The following is a 23,107-nucleotide window of genomic DNA, read 5'->3' as shown; positions in this document are numbered from 1 at the left end:
TTTTAAGTATATGAGTTATCTATAAATTGCCAAGCAACTGAAATTCCAATATATTATTTGTTTATAAGTTATAACCAACCAACCCTTCTTTTACAACTGTAACCTTTTTCTAATTAACACCTGTTCGGACCTGTGCTTTTAGGTCATGCACATGAATACCTTGGCATATAAAAAAATTGCTTTTTATTTAGACATTTTTAGTAACATTTTGGGGTTGATGAGCAGTCTGTAATTGAAATACATTTTATTCTTATTAATTGATTTGAAGCATACTATTCCTAACAAGCAAATTATCCCTTACAAAGCCCAATAATATCTTTACGTATCAGCATCCGATTGTTCTTATTCCCTTCATATCAATATATACCACCAGCAAACAATTAAAACAAGTTTTTATTTCTCAAAAAAATTATCAGTGCTATAAAATAGATTAAACAAACTATAATTGACCTGATTATGCTGTTACCAAACATACTGGTATATGAAATTGTTTCTACAAAATGATCCCTACAATGTTTTTTTAAATTTAAAATATTATAATAGATTCAGAGTACTAAAAAGTATTCTGCAATCAAATGCACTCATCGGTAAGACAGTACCTTTTACACACCACTGCCCAGAGATATAATGCACATAAGAGAAATACTAAAAGCTGACTATTTATACTTATCTACACCTACACCTCTGTTGCGACTTAAGTTAATGAGAAATGAAGGAAAAAAATATTGGTAAAGTAATTCAGAAAATTAGGGTGAACATTTTACAGGGGCTAGAGACGAATAACCACCGAACAGTGCATTTTATCTACAGATCATTGAAAACAATCAAGGTTTCAACACTTTTATTTTTAGTTTTTTTTTTTATTGGTGAAACATAGCGACAAGAGCTTTTTATACACCTCAGTGAGAGGCTAATTTTTTATAGTACCAGTATTAAAACCAATTGGCATAATTTATCGGCAATATATATATATTTTTAAAGCCGACTACATTTTTTTATTTTGTACTGAAACGTAGTTGACAAATCACAATCAGCAATGTTGTCCAAAGAGATATGGCTACTCAGAATCATCCTTAAAAACCAATTCAAATGAATCCTACGCAGTGCAAACCTTTTGTAATCAATAGGTAGATTCAGAGGTCATTTTTGTCTAATGTAACACCTCAATATATATTCTTTCATCCCCCCAAGCTTATAAAGCGGATATACGTGAAATTCATTTTCATTGGCAGGGGATAATAGCTTTAGATTGGCAATTTATTTTTTTAGTGGTTAATTTAAATATACTCTGGAAATGAAAAAATTCACTATTTTTTTTAAATTGGCTGAAACTACAACAGTGCTGAACCAACTTTTTAAATATAAGCCTACATTCAACTTCGTTATAGTTTACCTATATGGCTTTTCTGCCAGAGCAATATTTGCCATTATACAAGTTTGTGATCCGTGCTCTGTTTATTTTAATACTCTGCCTGTACAATGAAAAAGTTCTAAATTCCACTCTCTAAATATAGTTTTATTTTATTTTCTGGCCACAAATGGAATGTTAAAACGAGCCATTCAAGGGGTAAAGTTAAGGGTAGGAAGTCTTTTTATTTAAATCTGAACCAGGAAAATTGTGGCATCTAAAATGTTAGCTGGTCCGCAAAGAAAGTATTATAACCGGGATAAATAGGGCAATTTTTATTTTAATACGTAACTTCCACAACATGCAAAACAAAATAAAATTTTAAAACGGTGCAAGGAAAATTTAATGGCAGTCCTTAAGGGGAAAATTAACTGTTAAATAAAATTTTGAAAATATAATTTTGCACCATTAAAAGAAATCAATTTTTCCTAGTTAGTAAATTTGAAATAAACTGTCAGACAGCTAAAGATACCGACATTGTCTCTCTACATTAGTGTTGTTGGACAACAAATTTTATATTTATTTTATATTTTTTTCTTAAATATTTCTAAAACGATTTATATAACTGAGATGTTTAGCGATGAAAACTGGTGGTGTCAGTCAACTCTGTCAAGCCCCTCTTGTTTCTTTTTTTGCTTCTATGTGCCATTGTCGTCGTCACAAAAAGTCACCTCAAATCGAAATTAGAACTTCCCTCTTTCGTATCCGTTATATTCTTTCATCTTCACTTTCCTATAGTCTTTCTTTTTCCAAAATAAAAATACACCGAGACTTTAGTATTCAACACGCGCACAAAGTGATCCTACAGGAGGCAGCTGATACCTTTAAAGTTACCCCCCATTCCCAAAGAAAACAAAAACACTTCACTAAAACGATGCAAGATGAAAAACCCAATTTTTGCTTTGTCCATTTTTAAGTGTCAACACTAGAATATGGCTACTGAGGAGTAAAACTTTTTAATCCACAGCAGAATAAACAGCTGTTATTTTTGTATAATGAATGAGAAATTGCTACTAAGTTGCTTTTCCCGCCATAGCCCGTCATCAACAGAAAGTTTTGAGTGCGGTACTATATTCGTTAGCATAGACCACTCCAAATATATATATATTTTTTCATTATATTATAGTGCCGAGGAGAGGCGGGAAGAGCCATTTTGTTATTTTTATATACTTGCAAAAAACAATGTTTTTTTATTCTCTTCTTCGCAATTCCAATCTTCTGTTATTTTTCGTGAAGAGATTTAGGGGACGAAAGAAATTTGTGTAATGCAATGAACTAATAGTAAGTTTCTTGTTCTACCCAACCACCAGGATTTCGACGTAGAATTAGTCGCCGAACCTCATCATAAACAAAGATCAACAGAGAAAATGGTAGAGCTGGAAACCACCAATTGATTCTAGATAAAAGAATGGCAAACGGTTATGATAGCAATGAGAGTTTACAGAGCCAAATTGGATATCTTACTTGAGAGGGTACATTCGAAGACCTTTATCCATTCCAGGACAATATGAGAGGAAAGCTGCAAGTGCAGTTTCAAAGACTAATCCAAAGTTTAGAATATGATTCCTTTAAAAATAAAAAAATGCAATGTATTAGTTTACCAAGAAATCTATTAAAAATGGTACACTATTATTCTTTGGAGTTAACTATTGTAATCTGTTGGAAATGCCTAGCAAAAGCCCAAAATAAAGATTACTTCATTCCTTGCTGAACAACGGAGTTTCGTCGAGTTTTACAGATTATCAGATCAGCCCACTGCACTATGACAATTGAGACAAAGAAAGCGGTGTGACATGTGTACTCCAAGATCTTTCGGTTTTGGTAAGTCTTGGAAGAAAAGAGAAGTATTAGATAAAATTGTCAATAATAATAAGTTATTAACATCGAAGGGCAACAACATAGGCCTAAATCTTAAGATTTTATACGTCATTATTCATAACTGTCAACAGCTCATCACCATACTGCATTAATTTCTAGAATCTTCAATGAACAGGGGAATTAAAAAATTATTTAAAACCCTTTGTAGCTAAAGAGAAAAGGTTACTTAAACTCAATACAATTGGTTCCTAAATTTAACAAGGTACCATAAGCTGAGATCCAAACCTAACCCTCTTGCTACAAGGTTAGAGTTCTAACCACTAACTGGCTATGTGAAAATGACTTTAAAATAGGAAACTTGTCTTACCCATTCCTGGTTGTAGGAATCTTGCAAGTCATTAATAGCTTTGGAGTCCCAGTATTTTCGTAGTCCAAGAAGTGTGCTTGGCCAGAAACCATTTTCAGCCATGATGACAAAGTATGCGAAAAATCCAGCAGCAGCTTGCATCATTCCTATCTGACCATAGGCTATGGAAATCAGCCTGGCCACAAAAGGAAGTTATGTTATGTTATGCGTGACCTAATCTATCAGAACGTACTATCATGAACCATTTATTTTGTATATGCCACAAAATAACGTTAATGAATTCTTGATTATTTTACTGGTATAATAATAATAATAACAATCAGCTAGGCTAATACCCAAGGCACCACCCTAGGTTGTCTAGTTACTTTTATTGCCTTTAATTCAGGTGGTTGGGCTAAATTTGTGTAGGGTGGTGGCAAAGCCTTCATATTTGGTTGTCAAAAATGTTAATTTCTACATAAAGCAATATATTACCATTTCCAGCTATAGTTACACCAAAAATAAATGCAAGATCCTACCTTTCATTAACCAATTTGTCTTTCTTCGGGTCGCGAGGTCGTCGTTTCATAATATCACTTTCAGCTGTCTCATAGGCAAGAGAAATAGCTGGGACCTGTTGGGGTTTATATGTTCTTTCTAGTCAGGCATTCATTCAAAACTTAAAACACTACAAAACTTAAATAGAACTGATAACTTAAAATAAGAACTACTGAGGCTCAGGCTAGTACTAACAAAAAACACCCAACTACGGAGAGAAAACAGTTTGTATATACAGAAATGAGAAAGGAAAACACAAAATACGAAAGGTACAAAGATACAGCAGAACATAGACATGCACAAACAAAAAATGCTATTTAAAATTTTTTACATCAGCTTACCAGGTACTCTTGGAGAATTAGTTAACCAAGAAATTTTGTATTAAAGCACAAGCGAATTCTATTATTTATCCTATCCCCGTATCTCATTACCCCATAAATGGTTCACAAAAAGATTCTTTATTCTTAGAGTAACCATTACCTCTCATTTACAAGCTTATCATGTTTTGGATCTCTAGGACGCCTTTTCATGATATCGGATTCAGCGTGTTCGTAAGCCAATGAAATAGCAGGGACCTATAAGTCGGGTTAGTTAACGGAGAAGTTAAGAGACAACACAAAACATCACAGTGATAGTAAGTGGTGACAGTATACGCCGCTTAATTATAGCAACCCATCAAAAGATCTATAGACCCTTGCCAAGCTCCATGAATTGTTAGGAACCGTAAGTACAAAGCTCTTGATACCATATCCCTCCCTTTCACATAGACCGTGATACATAAGCAGACAAGTTAACAATGCGTGTTATATACGACAAGCTTTTAAATAATATACAGATGGTTGATTTTAGTGACACTTCAGTTCATGTGAACCAAATTAAATATAGCAACCTACTGGTAATTTACCCAAAATCCTCCAACTTAAGATATACAAGTATTAATAAATTTAACATTTCCTAAGATATTTACCACAAAATGTACATAAATGGAAGACTTACCAAATCAGTTCCCAAATCGATACACAAGATGGTGACAGTACCGAGTGGTAATGGAACATCAGCCAAGATGAAGAACAAAAATGGAGTAATTTCAGGAATATTACTGGTCAAAGTGTAGGCAATAGACTTTTTCAAGTTGTCAAAGATCAAACGACCTGTAGAGAAACCAAAGGAACGTTTAGAATGCAAAGAAACAAATACTTAAGGTTTTCACACTTAAATTACTGGTAAAAATAAAAAAAACACAACTTGCCTTCTTCTACACCAGTTACGATGGAAGCAAAATTGTCATCCAAAAGGATCATGTCAGCTGCTTGTTTACTCACATCACTTCCAGCAATACCCATAGCAACACCTAATTATTAAAAATGAGCCATCTTTCACTTTATGTTAATTCTCAAATGATTGATACAGAAAATGACAATTACCGAAAAAAAAAAACTTATTTTTAGGCCTAAGTTCAACATGAAGGATTTTTTTCTACATTACTAAATACTTACTAGAATTTTATTAATATAAAATTATATAGCTACGACTTTCCACAAGATAAAAACACATCTTTGCTTAAAGGGATCCCTCTCTCACAACAGGGGAAGGCATAGGGGTCACAAAAAACTGGTTTTGAAGCACACTGCAAGTCTGGATTTTATGTTACCCTTATGCCTCCCCCTGTTGTGAGTGATGGATCCCTTTAAGCTTATTTGTTTAATTGAAAATCTTTTCACTAATGACTAAATGATTCGTGACAGTGAGCAAAATTTTGAAACATGGAATAAAGTACTTACGCTTTGTATTAATTGCAACCTACAAATATATTGAAAACTTCACTCACCAATGTCAGCTTTTTTCAAAGCGGGTGAATCATTGACACCATCACCAGTCACAGCTACAATAGCACCTAATCGTTGGCAGCCTTCTACGATAATCAATTTTTGTTGAGGGGATGTCCTGGCAAATACAATTTCGGTGTGGTATTTCAAGATGTCGTCAAGCAAGTCGGATTGCATTTCACGAAGTTCAGATCCGTGAACAACAGCAGCTTTAGCTTGTCTCGGGTCAACTTCTTCGACAGGGATGTTCAATCTTTGCGCAATGTCTTCAACAGTTTCGTTTCCTTCAGAGATGATACCAACAGCCTTTGCAATAGCTTTGGCAGTGATAGGATGATCTCCAGTAACCATAATAACCTAATATTTAGAGGAAAAGACTTAGAAGAGAACTGAATTGCAACTGAGGAAAATAAGAGATTGCATACCTTAATACCAGCACTTCGGCATTTTGCAACAGCGTCTGGTACAGCTGCTCGGGGAGGATCAATCATAGAAATAAGACCCAAGAATCGCAGTCCGGAGAGTGGGAAGTTTCCTTCATCAGCGTCAAATGGGTAGCCAGATGGGTACTTGTCAGCGGGTAAGATTAGATCACAGAAACCTTGGATGCCACATAAGACTGATATAAACTGGGAAACCACAATGCTAGACATTTCAAAGATATTTACCAATAACACGCTCTCCTAATCCACCAAGTTCGAGGTAGGCACTGTTGAAAGCTTCTTTCATTTCTTCATCTAACACTTTTTCCTTACCACCAATATAAATTGTGGAACACCTTTCTAAAATTCTTTCAGGGGCACCTTTCATCGCTAACAAGTAGCTGGGATCATTGGCATCTTCAGTTTCGTGAATGGTGACATGGTATTTGTTGGTCGAATTGAACGGAACTTCACAGACTTTGGGGTTCCTGTTTCTGTATGTCTGAACATTGCCTATCGCTAATTCCATGCATTTTAAGATGGCAGATTCTGAAGCGTCACCGGCACAGTCTCGTTTCAGAATGGGTACGTTCTCTTGGCCACCCTTGAAATCTGCTCTGCTGCACAAACAGCAAACCCTAGACAATGCTTTCCAGCCGTGCGAAGACCTATCATATTGAACACCTGAGAAGGAACAAGATAGATTTAAATAAGAATTTGTGAAAGAAAATTATGATAGTAGTGATTACAGAGGTTGAGCTTACCAGACTGATCTTCAGTTGTGTCAGCTTCGATAATTTGGTTGTCAAACCACATGTGGGCTACTGTCATCCTGTTTTGAGTTAGAGTACCCGTCTTATCAGAGCAAATGGTAGAGGTAGAGCCCAAAGTCTCCACAGCCTCTAAGTTCTTTACTAGGCAATTCTTTGAGGCCATTCTCTTGGCAGTTAGTGTAAGACAGACCTAAGGGGGAGGTGATTTCTCTTAAGGCTGTCCTTAATATGGACAGCGTTTACAGGAAGACACTTACAGTGACAGTGGCGAGAAGACCTTCAGGCACGTTAGCCACAATGATACCAATGAGGAAAATGACAGCGTCGAGCCAGTAGTAACCAAGGATGAAAGCAATAACGAAGAAAGACACCCCAAGGAAAACTGCCACACCAGTAATCAGATGAATGAAATGAGCAATCTCTCGGGCAATAGGGGTGTCACCCATTTCGAGCCCAGAAGCCAAACCAGCAATGCGACCCATGACAGTTCGATCACCAGTGTTTATTACTACTCCTCTTGCATTTCCTACCAAACGTCCAAGAAAGCACCATATTAACCATCAATAGTCTTAATGCTTTAGTTAAAGACATCCAAAACTGACCTTCAACGCAGTTTGTAGAGAAAAAAGCCAAATTCCTAGTTTCTAAGGGATTATCATTTGTAAGTTCAGGCGACCTTGTTTGAGGTTCAGATTCTCCCGTCAAAGATGAGTTGTCAACTTTCATGCTTTGAGCTGAAATTATCCTTATGTCCGCCGGCACCCTATCGCCTCCTTTCACTTCCACAATATCACCAGCTACCACTTCTTCAGCGGGAATGGTCACTTTTTGACCCTCCCTGACTAAGGTAGCATACTGTTTAGTTGGCGAAAATTAACAAATTATTTAAAATCCAAACAAGAGTATGCAATATATTGTTGGGATATTAAATGGAGATGTTAGCGCCAGTGTTTTATCAAAGGTGTTTTAACCTCATCTATACTGGTACCCAAACTAAATATATGATGAAAAATTATCCTATGGTACCAATTATGCGCATTACAATAAATAGCCTTGACTCAGTTTACCCAAATTTAACGAGCTAAAGATTTAGTTTCACTAGCCGTTGTTAGAGACTCCATTTCCATACTATTTTCTCCCTTACTAGGGGCTAGCTGACCTCTCCATAAAAAGATCCCGATGTCATCTATGAAGAGCGACTTACTGTAGGGACAAGGTTTTTAAAAGATTCCATAATCTTTGAGCTTCTGGCTTCTTGATAGTAGGAGAAACAACCAGTGACAATCACTACAGTTGACAATACAATACCCAGATATAACTACATAAAAGGTGAACGAGATTGTAAGAAAGAAGTTAGTTATATATAAACTGTTTATTCTAAGCTTTGACTGTCTTACATTATCATCCGGGGGTTCTTCAAATGTTCCTGCTTGAATTGAATAAGCAACAAAACAGAGAACAGCACCTATCCACAGTAAAAGGGCAAAGCCACCAAATAAGTTTTTACAGAACTTTACCCATTCGGGAATTTTTTTGGGTGGGGTGAGTGCATTTGGACCATCTCGTTCTAACACTTCCCTGGCTTGATGCGAATTTAAACCCTGCCATTTTTAAACACGCAAGACAATTACTTAGAATTCCTGAAAAGTGCGAGGTTATAAAAATATATATATATCACATCTTACAGTATCTGGATTAGTGCTAAGACGTGCATAGAGTTCTTGAATTGGGATTTTGTGGTCATCCTGAAATAAATTATATCCAAAGTTGAGAAAGTTTACATAGAAAAAAAAATGAGATGATATAAACGTACTATCGTTAAATCCTGCTTCAGGTCATCCAAATTCTGTTTGGGCTTCTTCCCCATGATGTTTGGTCGTCTGCGCCGAGACTTGGGTAAACCTTCGGCTGTTCTGTTATCGTCTGGTACCTTTGGTGTTACAGCGACACGATAGCTGTCAGATCTCCCGTACTGAGGTTCCATTTACGGGCCAGACACACGGACGGAAGGGAAGGACGGAAGCGAAACAAAGAAATAATGCCAAAAAAACGTCATGCACAAGCCAACTCAAAAATGCCGACTACATTGTTTACTACAGGTCTGTTGTAATTAACAAACGCATGCGCTGCTTCAAGAACATTTCTATTCTAACAAGTAAAACAATATACAACGTAATCATCAAAACTTATAAAAAAAATCATCCAACAGTATCACAAAGGTCGCAGTTCAAAGCCATTTTGGTATTTCAACCTCTTATGCCTATGGTCAGCTTGTTTTTTTTCATATAAAACCAGAAGTATATATCTCATACGGCCGATTTCTCTTTCTAGAACGTAAAAATTAAACACGCACCTTCGTAGTGTTTCAGTGCACTCAATCACGAATTAACTCATTGATTTCGAAACTCTTTCGAAAAAACTGCAAAACACTGAGAAGGTACACGTTTTAAGCGAATGATATTAGCAAAAGTGACATATGTCGCTTTTGATATTAGCAGTATAGGAAAACATACTTATATCGTAAAAAAGATACTATATACTTCTGATACGGCCAAAAGCGAACAACTACAGCAGAGGCATAATGAAGGTTGAATAATTGTGGCTTGTAATGACATTCTCCGAAGCAGACATTAAAATTCAATTTATTACCATACGGATTTAATTTTGCCAGAATGCTAAAAGCAATTAGAGCCTAAAAATTTATGTACAACATAACATTGGCCTTAGAGTATTCAAGTTGTGAAAACTTTTAATGTTATTATGAGGAAATATAGGATTTTGGGAAAAATAATGGTAAAAAAACCACTTAGAAGTGGCTTCGAAATAAAACGTATGGTATTAAGAGTTTTAGAAAATCTCGCAAACAGTCACTCTTTGTAGTTGGTCTGACAAAGACCTTTTCTAAAAAAACTTTCTAATTATACCTTAAGATCTATGCCAATTTTTTTCCCCGATTCTTTTTACTGATTTGGCAGAATGGCCAAATGGGTTAAAAATAGAATTTAACGAAAAAATTCCGGCTTGTAATCAAGCTACAAACACAGTTTGGATTATGTTGAATGTGAACGCGTTTTTGGTGCACAAATACACTGTGAACGATCACCAATTTTATTTACCAAAATTTAATCAGTCCAAAAAGATTTGAACTGACTTTTCAGATTTTAATTAACCACTGTTTAAACTGCCCTTAAACATAAGTAAACTATTTTAAACCGATAGTGCTTTCCCCGAATTTAGGGTACTTTAGGGATCTAAATAGTTGTTCGGGTGGTTTAGGTTCTTTCAGGTATTCTAGAGACCTGGCGTGAGCTCTACTTATTAACGACCGAGACGTTTCAAAAAGAGCCAACCATCAAAATATGCGAAACGATGTCAGTGCATCTGGGCAAGTTATCATACAGGGATGGGAATACCAAGATTCGGCGTATACTTGTAAACAGTGCGGCTGCCCCATGGCAAAACCTTATAACCACCAAATTTTTGAAAAATTAGATTTTTACGCATCAGTTTTACTAAGGCATGTACAAAAGTACTGTAAAAGTTTCCGGTAAAAGTCCTAAATATTTAACTATTTATGACTTAAAAAATGGTTTTGGATTTTATAATTTTCGCATTAAAAACCACGTTAAAATCTTAAAACTTAGGTTTTGAAAAAGTCAAATATCTCAAAATTACGATCGTGGTGGTTAAAAGGTTTTGCCATGGGACAGCAGAGTGGTACCGAATTTTATCCATAAACGTTGTCCCCAGTCAAATTCAATAATTTGTACTACATTTTAACGCAGATTATTTAAAAGCCAAATTACATTTTATTTATTTGGTAATTTGTTTTCATTTAAGATAAAATTTTAATTTATTTTTAAATTTGTAATTCGCGTAGTTTTAAGCCTTGCCTCAAAGTTTGCCAATGAAGGTTCTTTAATTTGCGAATCAAATTTTAGATTTGGTCTAAAATGAGGTGAAACTTTCCCAGCTGACCCGCGCACCCAGCAATGGGCATTGACAAAAGGGCGCTTCGCGGTGGAGTAGGCCACGCCGGGGCGAGCTATAAAATCAATTTCTGGCACGTTGGGCGCCGGCAGCGCCACGGAGCCGCAGCGGCCTTGACGATGACGATAGCGTGGCGTCGTCATGGCAACGACATCTACTCTGGCTTTCAGAGCGAAACTACGGGAAAAGTCATTGGCAAGCCGCGGACGCAGTGCACCAAGAAGGAAGACACTGATTGCGAGCAAAAGCCGTTGGTGTCGACTAGGTGGATTGACACCCGAAATACGTAGTCAAAAAAAAGGGGGGGGGAACACTACCCTGCCGGGGATACTTCTAATACTGATAGCATTGACAAAGAACATGGTTGTAATATCAAGAATTGATCAGTCTATTGTCCGTCTGTCCCGTGGGTATAGAGACGTTAATATATCCCTAGTTAATACCATAAGAATACAATAGACCCTTCAATAAATTCATTTTCTAGCACTTACCCCTTTTTTTAAAGGGGTGATATAGAACAGTATGGAGATAAAACAGTTCTCCCTAATCTGGCAAACCTGCAAGGCTAGTTCTTAAATATGGAAACAGTACCGTATAAATTTTAAATCATTGTAATATTAACGAAATATTCCTTTATAATATTGCTATTAATAATATTGAATAAATGATTGGACATAAGACATTTTTAAAACTGAATAGTCAACAGTAGCTAGTTCAATTGTATTGTATCTTTGTGAAGTCATTTTGTGGGTTTGGTAGAGTTTAAGTAGGTGTGTCCGTTGACTGATTGTAAAATGCGTGAGGGCCCACATTGCAGGTAAATCGGTTTGATCCCGGCCCAAACCATGAAACTCATGTGCCAAATCGTAATGGAGGTTGGTCAATTCAGTATCCCCCCCTCCCCCCTTAGAATATCTTATGAAAGTGTTAACGATAAATTTGAACTCGCGCGTTAACTTACAACGAAATTCCCATTTAAAATTTTTTTAATGGTTCATTTCCCAAGATTATCTTTAACAGGTATGGCAGAGTTATGCAAAATATACATAAGTAGCATTACGAAATCTAGTTTTGTCATAAGCGTTATCTAGAGATTCCGAAAAAGAAATTCTTCAGTGTCACAAAATCATTGCCGGGCTCGATTGATGGTGATTAATTACACGGAGAAACTGGACTTAGCTCACAAATGATAAAATAACTGTATTCAGCGTTAATACGTCGAATTTACTAATAAGTCATAATGCAGTAAGCGTTATTTTCACTTCGTAAGAGTTTCACTTTTAAAATAAGCCTTGCCTAATCCGTCGAAAAGACTGGTAGACAGTTATTTGTCAGTTCCAAAGACTAAATAGAAGAGATGTGGCCGTCCTTAGCTAGTTCGAATGACTTATAATGGTGGAACTCGATTATCGTTGAGAGAAGTGTCATACTAACATTAGACAGTCTAACAAACGGGTGGTACAATCGCTGTACGCTCCTTCATTCTGTTAACATTATTACATTTCCAGGCAACTTGAGATCGTTGTTATGACAGGAAATGTACAAGGTGATTTTTCTCACAGCATTGGTATTTTGATTATTTTTATCACGTAAACACTTCAGTGAATTAACTAAAACTAGTTAACGTTTTTAAATTATATGTCAGAGAAGAAGGTTTAAGCTGACCATTTTAATTTTGACTAACGACTAACAACGAACAATTTACGTTTTGGGAAAATTGTCCACTAACTTAACTTTAGATTCTGAAAATATTAAGACCGTTGCCAGTTTCGAAAGCGTAATTGAAGACTTCAATGAGATAGATCCGCTCACTAGCTGCATATCTTACAAAAGCACTAATGGATTAATTGAAGGCTTTTCACCTATACACAATACCAAAACTAAATCATCTTTTTATCCCGTGTCTGATGATAGAAACCAAATTCTTTCCTCTGCTTTACTCGCCACTAACAACACTAAATTTGCCGAACTTAAGTTTGTACCACTAACTCGACGGAGTAAACGGTTATGGTATAATTATAAAATATAAATTCTATGGACTTACAACGTGTTACTAGTAGGATTAAATTTAACTAGGTAGCTTAAATTTTTCAGAGTGAAAATATTACAACTTTATTTCCAGGTTTCATTATTTTAAAAAGTTAATGGAAATCGTTCAATGCATCTTCTAAACAATTAAGTGTTAGAAATTAGATGTACAATTGTGATTATTGTAAAGACTTAATTAAAGATTTCTCAAGCTACTGTGTCCTTAAGAATAATTTTTAAAAACTACCGAAACGTTTTTTAACCTGACAATTTTGTAATTGTGAAACAAATTGTAGAAGAGGAAATTAAGAAAAACATTTGGTGTCAACAGACAGCGATATCTAACCACGAGATGTCAATTTTAATTTGTTAGGCTGGCCTTATTGTTTGGTTTTAAAAACTGGTTAAGAGAAGGCAACGTTATAGCGAGTTTCTCGCGAGCTTATAAAAAGATTTAGTGGCATTTCCAAAAGGTTAAAGAACACATAACAGAGAACAATCTGGGATAAGGAAAAGTTAGTAGGTTGCCAAAACCAAAAAAGTATTTCGCTATTTCTAGTGCCAGCACCCGCCTTAGTCGTTATTTCCACGAACAAACTCAAGTATAAAAACTACGTATTTCCCTACAGGTGAACCATTACTACTACAATAATGGTTAGTCAGAATGGTTTAATTAATGTATTCGGTTATTTTAGAAAAAGCAAAAGCCTTCCATTACCGCAATTTGAGTACTGTATATTTTTGGTTTTAATACTGTTTTTATGAAATTATGTTTACGATTTTACCCTCATAAACCATGCATTCAAGTAGCTAAAAGAATAGGATTTGCCAGATATAAATAACCTCTTAATAAAATTACCCCAATTGTCTGCGTATGATTAAAAATAACCCTAAATATTGGTCATTTTGTTAAGCTTTATATTAAATGGCGTGGAAACATAACAAAACCCTGAAGTCTCGGCCGTAACAAATCATTCCCTTGTAAACCTTATAAATAGACTTGCGCGTATATTTTACGAATGTGCAATTCAACCTTGATTATATTAAATAGTTGAAAACAGCGGCCATATAGCTTCAAAGATATTTTTTTACGAATTTAAAATTATTTGACTTATTTCGTACTATTTTAAAAATGAAGTAGTAAATTTTTAGAACTTTGTCTTTATAAAAGTAATTTTTTTAACCTTGACGTTAAAATGATATTAATATTAATATCACAAGTTAAAAATGCCTCTATGTAGTCAAATAAGCCCTCTCTAGGTGGAAATGATATCTTGTATCTCAGATTCCAGAGAAAATTAAAGATCTGAAAAAATCCTAAACCCAGCGAAAATTGAACTAAATTAGGCGGGGGGGGGGGGTAGTTTTAGTAAGTGGTGCCTAGTAAGGTGGAGGAGCAAATCATTTTCTTTACATCGGCAGCTCGGCGGGGAGAATGAAAATTCCAGGCGAATGCGGAAATTTATATCTCGACCGGTCAGGTTAGCCCTGCACCAAACGGGATTAGAGAAACGTCGGCTTAGGCAGTTCAAGTTTATGTGAAGGCTACGTTGATACAGGATGCGAAGAGAGTCTATTTGACTACTTAGAGGCATCATACACTTATGTTAATATTAAATAGCAGATGCGGGAATTAAGAAAAACGCATCAAGCGAATAACATCAATATTAAAATATTTCCCCCTCGCTTGATGCGTTTCACTAAAAGTATTTCCCGCAGTTGCTACGACAACCATTTTGGTGGGCGCGTAATAATAGTTTTAAAGTTGACTAATTTTTTTCTTTTTGGGTATGACGTTCATTCCACATTAATAATCATTTCGCCGGACACTTACGATTCTTATTATCTTACGGTGTCACACGAGAGGTTTTGGACAAGTCACCCTCCCCGGTCGGTTCAATCCTCTTCCCCTGGTTTTATTCCCTCGATATGATTTGGGGTGTATTTCCGTTTTCCGGTCTAGCACGGCCGTGACATAACACTCGCCTTCGTAGTTAAGTCTATGACGAATGGGACGCGGAAATGGATAAATTGAATCCTTCCAAATGGCGAAATGCGACTGTGGCGACCTCTATTTCGCCTTGGATCCCAGACGGGCGCGTAGAGGAGAAACACTACGCGAAACCATTCCAACGTGATATTCGCGTAATCGTCGCCGACGGATTATCGCCAAACGGAAACTTTAATGAAAACGCGAAACTTCAGCAAATCTGCGTCGGAAGATTAAAAGTAGTAAAATTATCCAAAGGTGGAATATAATTCGGGTTTTGGGAAAGGGTTTTTGTTTTAAGATTATGTGTGATTTTGGAACTTTATATTTTACTTTTATCAGATTATCTTTTTACTACAGCTTATATTATAGTGTAGATGACTTTTTTTAGTTAAAATTACCCGACTTTTCCCTGACCTGTGGCAACCTGTTATATATGTCAGGCTTCACACAGTAATTAAAAAAAAAAGTTTAAATTAAATAGATTGTTCCTTACAGCGTTTAAACTTTTAAATATAAGATAGTAACATAGTTGCCTAATAACAGAGGTGCTAACCACTTTATGTAATGGGTGATTGACTGAAGCGATTACCAATCAATAACAGAGCTATGGCAGAATTACCGAGTTATTACACCGATTACAGAGATGATTGTAGAATCATAAAGGGTTGCGCAGTTTTAGAATCAAATTCCCTTACTTTTGTGCCACAATTTGGTATTTTTTAAACAATATTTTAGTAAAGGTTTCCTATTTGCAATTGAAATGCAGATAAAAATGATTTTTAGCCTAATTTTTAAAATTCTTCTACTTTTCCCCGATTTTTAGACCTATATTCAATTTCCCGGACCTTACCAGGAATTCTAAGTACCAAGGCAACTAACTCTGCATAAGTTATTACACCAATTACTGGTGATTATTATGGAGAATATGGTGATGACTGCGTAACAATGAATTATTTCAAAATACAACGATTTGAAACTAATTTTGCCATACCCAAAATATTTATCTAATATTTCATTAGTGTGAAAGCCCTTCTGTAATAATCTATAGAACTTGTAAATCAAATTGAGAAATGGGTTCAATCCACGATTCGCGATAGCTAGAAGAAACGATGTACGAAGCGTTGTTGTATTGAAGCCCACAACATCACCGCGTCAAATTTATTAGTCGCCATGATAGATCCGAAGCGCTGGCTTCCACTTAATCGAAGTGACCGCCACACACTCAAATAAAGGGGAAAACAAAAACAGAGTTGCAGGGCGGATAAACAGTCCAACTGGCGTCTAGTTTCGAATACCAAGTAAGAATACGAGGTTTCCGTAAATCGTATTTCGTACGAACAACCTAACAAAAAAACGGCCCATTAGGGTTAGAATCGTAATTGTTAGGAAAGGGATAAAAAGAGCTAAAAATAGCTTGGCGCTCCCCGCCCTGGAAGACGGCAGCCTTCGCTCTCATCCTTCTAAGTGCCCGTCTTCCCCGCACGACAAGCCCAGCTTCGCCGCGAAGCCTAACTACGATACTACTATGGAGTCCAAGGACGGCGCTTATGGCTGAGATCGAGAGAGAACGTACACGAACCCCCCCCCCCCCCCCCATAGGAGGGGCAAAAAGTGCGGGGAGAGGCCAGAATGAAATTATTAGCTAAACGCTCCCCTGACTTTGAAAATTGTTCGCGAACCACAGACGGGTAAGTCTGCGCTGTAAGACCTGTAAGGGAACGTATAGACTACGCGTAAGTCGCCTCCTAAGCTTGATGTTTCGGGGGCGGGGGGCGATAATCGTGCTTCGTACCGAATTTAGTTTTGATTCGTTTAAAAAGTTATTTCCAAATCGCTGGAGCGAATAATTTTTAAAAGTGCCTATCATTAACAAAAAAATTTACTAGTTTCAATTTCGACCTGGTTAAGAGCAGTATGGTAGTGGTTTTTTTCATAGACTTACAATGCCACCCCCCCCCCCCCCCTCCCTGTTGAAATTGCGCCTTTAAGATTGTAGTTGCACAGCTATTTTAGAGGACCCAATTAGCAACTACCGGTTGCAAAGCAAATATTCTGAGGTAGGTAGTCGAATTCCCAAATGTAACTACATATTAATAACATTTGGGCCTAATTTACCACGTAAAAGGAACCTTATTTTATGGTACAAATTAGTTATAAACTTAGAGAGGAAATCTGTGTTTCTTACGGGTAAAATGTTCATAAAATTACACCATCAGATTAGTGATATCCCTAACCTGGTCAATCGTAATTAAAACAAAATTAAAGTTATAAAGTATCCATTTATAAAAATCCCTTCAATTGGGACCAACCATAAATTTAAAAGACAATTACTAGTGAATTAATTTAAAATGTTTAAATTGGGCAAACTTTTAAATTCTCCTTGAAGGGTTTTTACTGACATAATTGCGTAATTTTCGTTTTACGCAACTAATTTTATACTTTTTTCAACTTTTTTTACGCCAATTTTAAATTTTTTATACATAAAAACTCCTCTACTCATTTTCCTAACCTTAATTTTTTTTAAATTACGCTATTTCAGCTACATACCTAAAAAAGTAAATTAAATGAAAATATTACAGTTAATTAGATTCTACAAATCTTTTCGAAAATAAATTTTGGTAATTGATTATTGCGACGGTACAGTTTCGTCTGGGGACGAAGAGTATCACATTTTAACCTCTATTTGAAACGATGCCGACGAGGAACGCCTTACGAGAAATTTAAGGGGGTTCGTAACTTTGTAGCCGGCTAAAACCGGCGAAACATTTATTTTTTTTTATACTCCCCAATTGCTTCAAATTGAATAGGGTCAATCCTAAAGCCTTTTTATCACACTGGTTTCCCTTTTAATTTATTCTATTCAACAACTAGCGCGTCGAGGCGTAGAGAAAAAACGGGTTTGTCTCTTTTAGAAGAGGTAATTATTCAATATCCAAATTAATTAAGGAATCTAGCGCTTACCGCTTAAATTGGGAAATATTTCGCAAGTTGTCCCAAAAAAAAACACCCCCCCCCCCCCCTTCCCCTCACCGCTACTAATATATGGGGAAAATTATCCATTTCGAAATAGCACTGGTTTGATACTCGTGTAAGTGGCGATTAGGCGCGTAGAATAGCGAGGTTTTTACGTAGCATTTCTTAAGCCTAAACGGGAGGCACTCGAAATGAGGTTGTTACGTAAAGGTCTATCTGCGGATAAAGGCAGACGGATCGCAGAAACACTTGATCCATTTTCGCTAAATACGATTGACGTCAATTGGACTGGCAAAATGGCGGGCTGTGATTATACTATAAACTAAATTGGTTGCTTCTTCTACACCGCGCCGCGGTATCTCTCGTGTTGATATAAATAGATAATATACCAACTACTTCTTAAGGATGAAAAAACTACCGCATTGAAGCGAGTTATTACCAGAAGTAAATAAATTTCACGAGGAAGAAGTATCCATCTCGTGAAAATTAATCTTTGCAGGCTCGAAAATGTTTTAAATTTTCCGCCAAAACGCGTCACTTCTGTAAATGTTATATGATTTCGAACCGTATAGGTTTTGGAAGCCCGCTCAGTTATATCTTTCAAACTTTATAAACAAATGGATTCTTCTCTGATATTATATTATTTACTTCTGACATTACGATCACTTTGGGAAGCCAGTAAAAAAAAATTTCGAAATTCTTTCGCATAGTAGTTTGTTTGAGTATTTCGTCGTAAAACAAGGCTTCAATAGCGGTTATTAAGACTAATTAGAAGAGTAACCAAGCCGGTACTGGGTAATAATTTTATTAATCTTAAACGTGAAGCGCGTCACTTGCCAATTAAACCGGAAATAATTGTTTACGAAAAAAAGTTTGGTAAAGTGCCAAAACAATTTAAATATACTTGGCGATTTCGAAATCTAGCCAAAACCGGTTACTACAGCGAAACAGTAGTTCCAAATCTTAAATATTGGTCAATTAAAAAAAACTTTATGGGCTTAGTTCTACAAGAATGATATTACCCAATTTTAAAATATTGGTCAGTTGAAACAACTTGAATAAGCATAGTTGTACAACGTAAAACAATCGCCCCCAATCCTAAATATTGGACAATTAAAAACCTTGATAGGCTTAGTTGTAAAAGAAAAATATTACCCAATTTTAAAATATTGGTCAATTAAAACAACTTGAATAGACAAAGCTATCAGTCACCCAATATCTTAAATATTGGTCAATTAAAAACCTTAATAGGCCTAGTTGTACAACGAGAAATATCTTAAATATTGTTCAATTAAAACACCTTGATAGGCTTAATTATTTAAAAAAAAGTTAGCATGCATAAATATTGAAACATGCACGAACTTCAACGAATAATTAAAACAAATCTAGGCGTTTCTACTGGCAAGCTGACTCGGACAAAAAAGTACGTAAACGTATTTGAAACGTCGGTGACGGGACGCATACGGGGCGGGGTTCAAATTATCTTTCATCGTCCACTTACTTGACTCTTTGTCGGCTACGGGGTTAAGTCTTTTTAGCGACCTTTTTTTTTGGCTATAAATACGAAGTGGCAAGTTCCCCCCTTTTTATAAACTTCACTCAAAAGACGGCAATGTGGCTTCCCGTTCGAGCGACGTTAGAATATTTTTTTCTCCACGGAACTTTCTCACTGTACAAAATTAAACAACAAAAGCCATTTTCACACAGCTCCGATAGTCATCTCTTTTCGGCGAGACGAACGAACGCGTTAACAAACGCGTTCCATTTTCAAAGGAGAGGCCCCTTTTCTTTTGAATTGTACTCTCGTTTTTATTTCGCAGGAGGATGGGGTTAACGGGTGCCACCTGTTCTTCGCAACGGGTATCTATTTGTCAGTGTCTGAACCTAGTCTACATTACGACAAATACGTCAGGGGTCGTTCGTAAAAATTTAAAGGGCTGCGGAATAGAAGGTCTGATTAGTGTGACGAAAGGGGAGGAGCTGCCAGAAATTCGACCCAATTTATTTAAACGATTCGCTTTACCTTTAAGCTACGATATTTAAAATAAATTATGAATAGATAAATTTGTAAATTAAAATTTTTCGAAATAGTTTTTAATACGTAAATTTAGACAAAAATTTATATTTAGTGCAAATGGGGATGATCCCACCTCAATGGTGTATAACTTACTCGTAACCGACGGTTGAAATTAACCTGGTGATAAATTAATTTAAAATTAAAACCCATTTAAAGCGGTTTATGAATAATATAAAAGTTTAATAAAAATAGCGAATATGAAGTAACCTGGCCACCCGGTTTTTAGGGGAAACGCTACCTTCGACTATGCTTTAAAGCCCTCCCATTAGAGAGCTTATGAATTCTTTTAAAGGCTTTAAATCATTTTAACGTTATTTATTATTAATAAAATGCACTTAAATCCGCTTATTAATTTCCACTTTGAAAGTCGCCCTTAATACGGGTTGGGCTAGTGGAAAACAATCGCTTGACGAAATTTACGAACGCTCCCTTTTGACCTTATTATGTAGTTACTGCCGAGCGCACAAACACGTCCTAAAATTCGCTCTTTAAAAAAATTGGGTCTGAAAGCACAAACAAGTGAGCTACATTTTGCGCGAGGAGAGGGTGGATATATCGATTTTTCGGGTGGGGGGGGGAGGGCGGGGGGGGGGAACTTTTCGCCAAAGCACCGGCTTTCTGTTAAGTAGAGGGGGGGTCACCGGCAAACGCTAGTGGGGAGGGGAGTCACTTCCCAAAATCAATATATTAACCATTACCGAGGCTTAAAATCCTGTAGACACACGAGCCGGCAAGGCTAAACGCACTTCCTAACTCTTTATCCTAACACTAAATTAAATATGACATTTTAAATCTAGTTATATTAAAAAGACGATACCGCTATACGAAATTTGAAGCTAACGCATTTTTCACCGGTTCAAAAGAAATGTTTAAAAAAAATGGGTCACGTAATACGTGCGCCGTATAAAAGTAACAAATATTTAATGAACCTGCCGCTTCAAACGCGGTTGAAAAGATATATTATCGGTATAGCCTTTGGTAGGAAAAAAAGGCTAGTTTTGTAAAACGAGTTAGCCAACTAGAACGCGACCAAAACCCTAAGCGAAATTAAGTAAAACTTTCTATTAGAATAAATGAAATTAAATACGTACCAAATTGAACCGTTATAGAGAAAGTCGTTCCCGCTAGAACCGTCGGGGTTGGGTTAAATGTTAAGGCTTATTTTAATTTAATATATTAAAAGGACGGCTGAAGATTTTAAGAAGAGCTCGGTAATTCGTATAACCCGACCTAACGTAACCGACTGGCGTTATGAGCGCTTCCACACGCGCTAGTTAAAAAGCGGACGAGCGGAATCCCTAATTAATCTGCTCGAGTCGCTGTCACGAATATGGTACGTTGGTCGTCAAAGATGGAAGAGGATCGCGCTCTTGTTTGTGGGGGTGGACAGGCAGCGCTCCACAGTGTAGACGGTGAGAAACCGAACTGACTATAGATCCGAGAACGCGACGGCACGTTAAAGACACCGGGATACCTTCCACGCATGCGCCACCCCTTCGCACCCCCCTCCGACACCGCTTTTTCGAAATTTAGGCCTAGCTACCGAAATCAGACCGATTTTTTTTCCCCACCCAACCGCGGTTTGAACTACTAATTTTCTATTTGCGCGCCAAATGGGAGTCTATTAAAAAATAAATAACCCTTCGCCCAGTTTTACCTTTACATCGGACAACCGCTGTCCCGGCTAGTGGGTCCGCCTGAGATCAATTTTAGCCCCACCCAAAAAATTTTGTCTGGGGCTGAAAAATCAATTGCAATGGCGCTGTGCGCCAAATTAAGCCTTAGTAGCGAATTAAAACGCGTGGACGTTGCTTTACATTTACTTTAATTTTTTAATACCTTGTCGTAAACCTACTCTAAAAGATATCGCTCGCCGTTAGCAATGCAATTTATAATTAAAAAACAATTTAAAAAATATTTAGAATTATTATTAATATTAGTCGTTTATTTAACGTTTTCTAACTCATAATAATATTAGTCAAGAGCTGGGTCAAAAACACGAAAGCCCTTTAAAAATAGCTACGCCCAGTTTGGCTTCCAAAAATACATTTTTAAATTTCCCGCAGCTGAACTAACAAACGCGCCGTATGGCTAAGCCAATAATAGCTTTGGTAATTTTCATTCGCTGCCTAATGAAAGGAGCGAAAAAATTAAACCCAAGCCCTCTTGGAGGGAGGAGAGAGAGAGAGTACAATCCAAATTTTTTTAAGGCCAAACCCCTGAAATATAAGGTTGTTTTTTCCTCGTTACGAGAAGAAAAGTAATTAGATAAAAAAGCGAATATCAATTGAGGTTAGGAAGGTTTGGCTCGAAGCCGGCTTCCAAAAGGACGGCCGCCATAACACGGAATTTTCCGAGGCTGCAGCAGTCGAAACTGCGGCAAAACGCAAAACCCGGCGCTGCGGAGCGTAACGCTCCCCGCAAAGGTTTTCGCCTTCCATAAACTCGTTTTTTGGGAAATATTATTAACCGTAATGGTAATAAGTTACTTTAGCTATATTTTTTAACGATAAAAAGATATTATTTCGTGAAATGAAGTTGTTAAAAAACGGCATTTCTTACCTGATCGTCTAATTTCCCTTTGGACGCCATTTTACCCCCGCCAAGCTAGAACCGACGCGCCGCGAGAGACGGTTAGTATATCCTCGGGTGAGCTCGCGCTTGTGACATCACATCTACGGAGTTCCGATTAAAGCGAGAACCTCGGGTGAGCTCGGAATACAGCGCCACCAACCGGCCCGTTTCGCAAGCTTGCTGGCAGCCAGATCTCCCCAAACGCGGATGATGATAGGGAATTATAATTGAAGACTCGTTCTCTCAAAAACACGCAGTCCGGTTGAGACTTACGCGTTTCGCCCGTCAATTAAATATATATTCTTTGAGAATTCTGTTGCT

At 36.8% G+C, this 23,107-nt stretch overlaps 1 protein-coding gene across 6 annotated transcripts; it reads right to left on the bottom strand.

The window, feature by feature from the left end:
• Positions 1 to 375: 375 nt before the first annotated feature.
• Positions 376 to 22,903, bottom strand: Atpalpha (sodium/potassium-transporting ATPase subunit alpha). Of its 6 annotated transcripts, none has more exons than XM_090157464.1 (19): positions 22,775 to 22,903; positions 19,637 to 19,804; positions 8,965 to 9,123; positions 8,837 to 8,896; positions 8,549 to 8,752; positions 8,356 to 8,469; positions 7,754 to 8,006; positions 7,409 to 7,677; positions 7,143 to 7,341; positions 6,625 to 7,062; positions 6,382 to 6,557; positions 5,959 to 6,313; positions 5,380 to 5,481; positions 5,127 to 5,281; positions 4,112 to 4,206; positions 3,594 to 3,768; positions 3,105 to 3,235; positions 2,873 to 2,974; positions 376 to 2,804 (listed from the first exon to the last, which is right to left on the bottom strand). In XM_090157464.1, the coding sequence occupies exons 3-19, from the start codon at positions 9,016 to 9,018 to the stop codon at positions 2,684 to 2,686; spliced, it is 3,003 nt and encodes a 1,000-aa protein (XP_090013590.1). In that variant the 5' UTR covers positions 9,019 to 9,123; positions 19,637 to 19,804; positions 22,775 to 22,903; the 3' UTR covers positions 376 to 2,683. The 6 variants fall into 6 exon arrangements, with proteins under 6 accessions (XP_090013590.1, XP_090013589.1, XP_090013591.1 ...); XM_090157463.1 differs by having other exon boundaries at positions 8,965 to 9,081; XM_090157465.1 differs by lacking the exon at positions 22,775 to 22,903 and adding an exon at positions 21,304 to 21,631 and having other exon boundaries at positions 8,965 to 9,081.
• Between the last annotated feature and the right edge of the window lie 204 nt (positions 22,904 to 23,107).

Source organism: Leiobunum rupestre, chromosome 8 (assembly GCF_980474605.1).
Source record: "Leiobunum rupestre chromosome 8, qqLeiRupe1.1.hap1, whole genome shotgun sequence".
NCBI classification, from domain to species: Eukaryota; Metazoa; Arthropoda; class Arachnida; order Opiliones; family Sclerosomatidae; genus Leiobunum; species Leiobunum rupestre.
The sequence above is the reverse complement of the archived record's forward strand: the minus strand, read 5'-3'. Positions and strand labels throughout refer to the sequence as shown.

Excerpts from the sequence above, each read along its gene's own strand:
- Atpalpha (XM_090157461.1), bottom strand. The coding sequence starts at position 22,804 with ATGGCGTCCAAAGGGAAATTAGACGATCAG. Across the intron at positions 8,753-8,836 it reads TTAGCACTAATCCAGATACT|GGTTTAAATTCGCATCAAGC; the intron begins GTAAGATGTGAT and ends TAAAAATGGCAG. Across the intron at positions 6,314-6,381 it reads GCCGAAGTGCTGGTATTAAG|GTTATTATGGTTACTGGAGA; the intron begins GTATGCAATCTC and ends TCTAAATATTAG.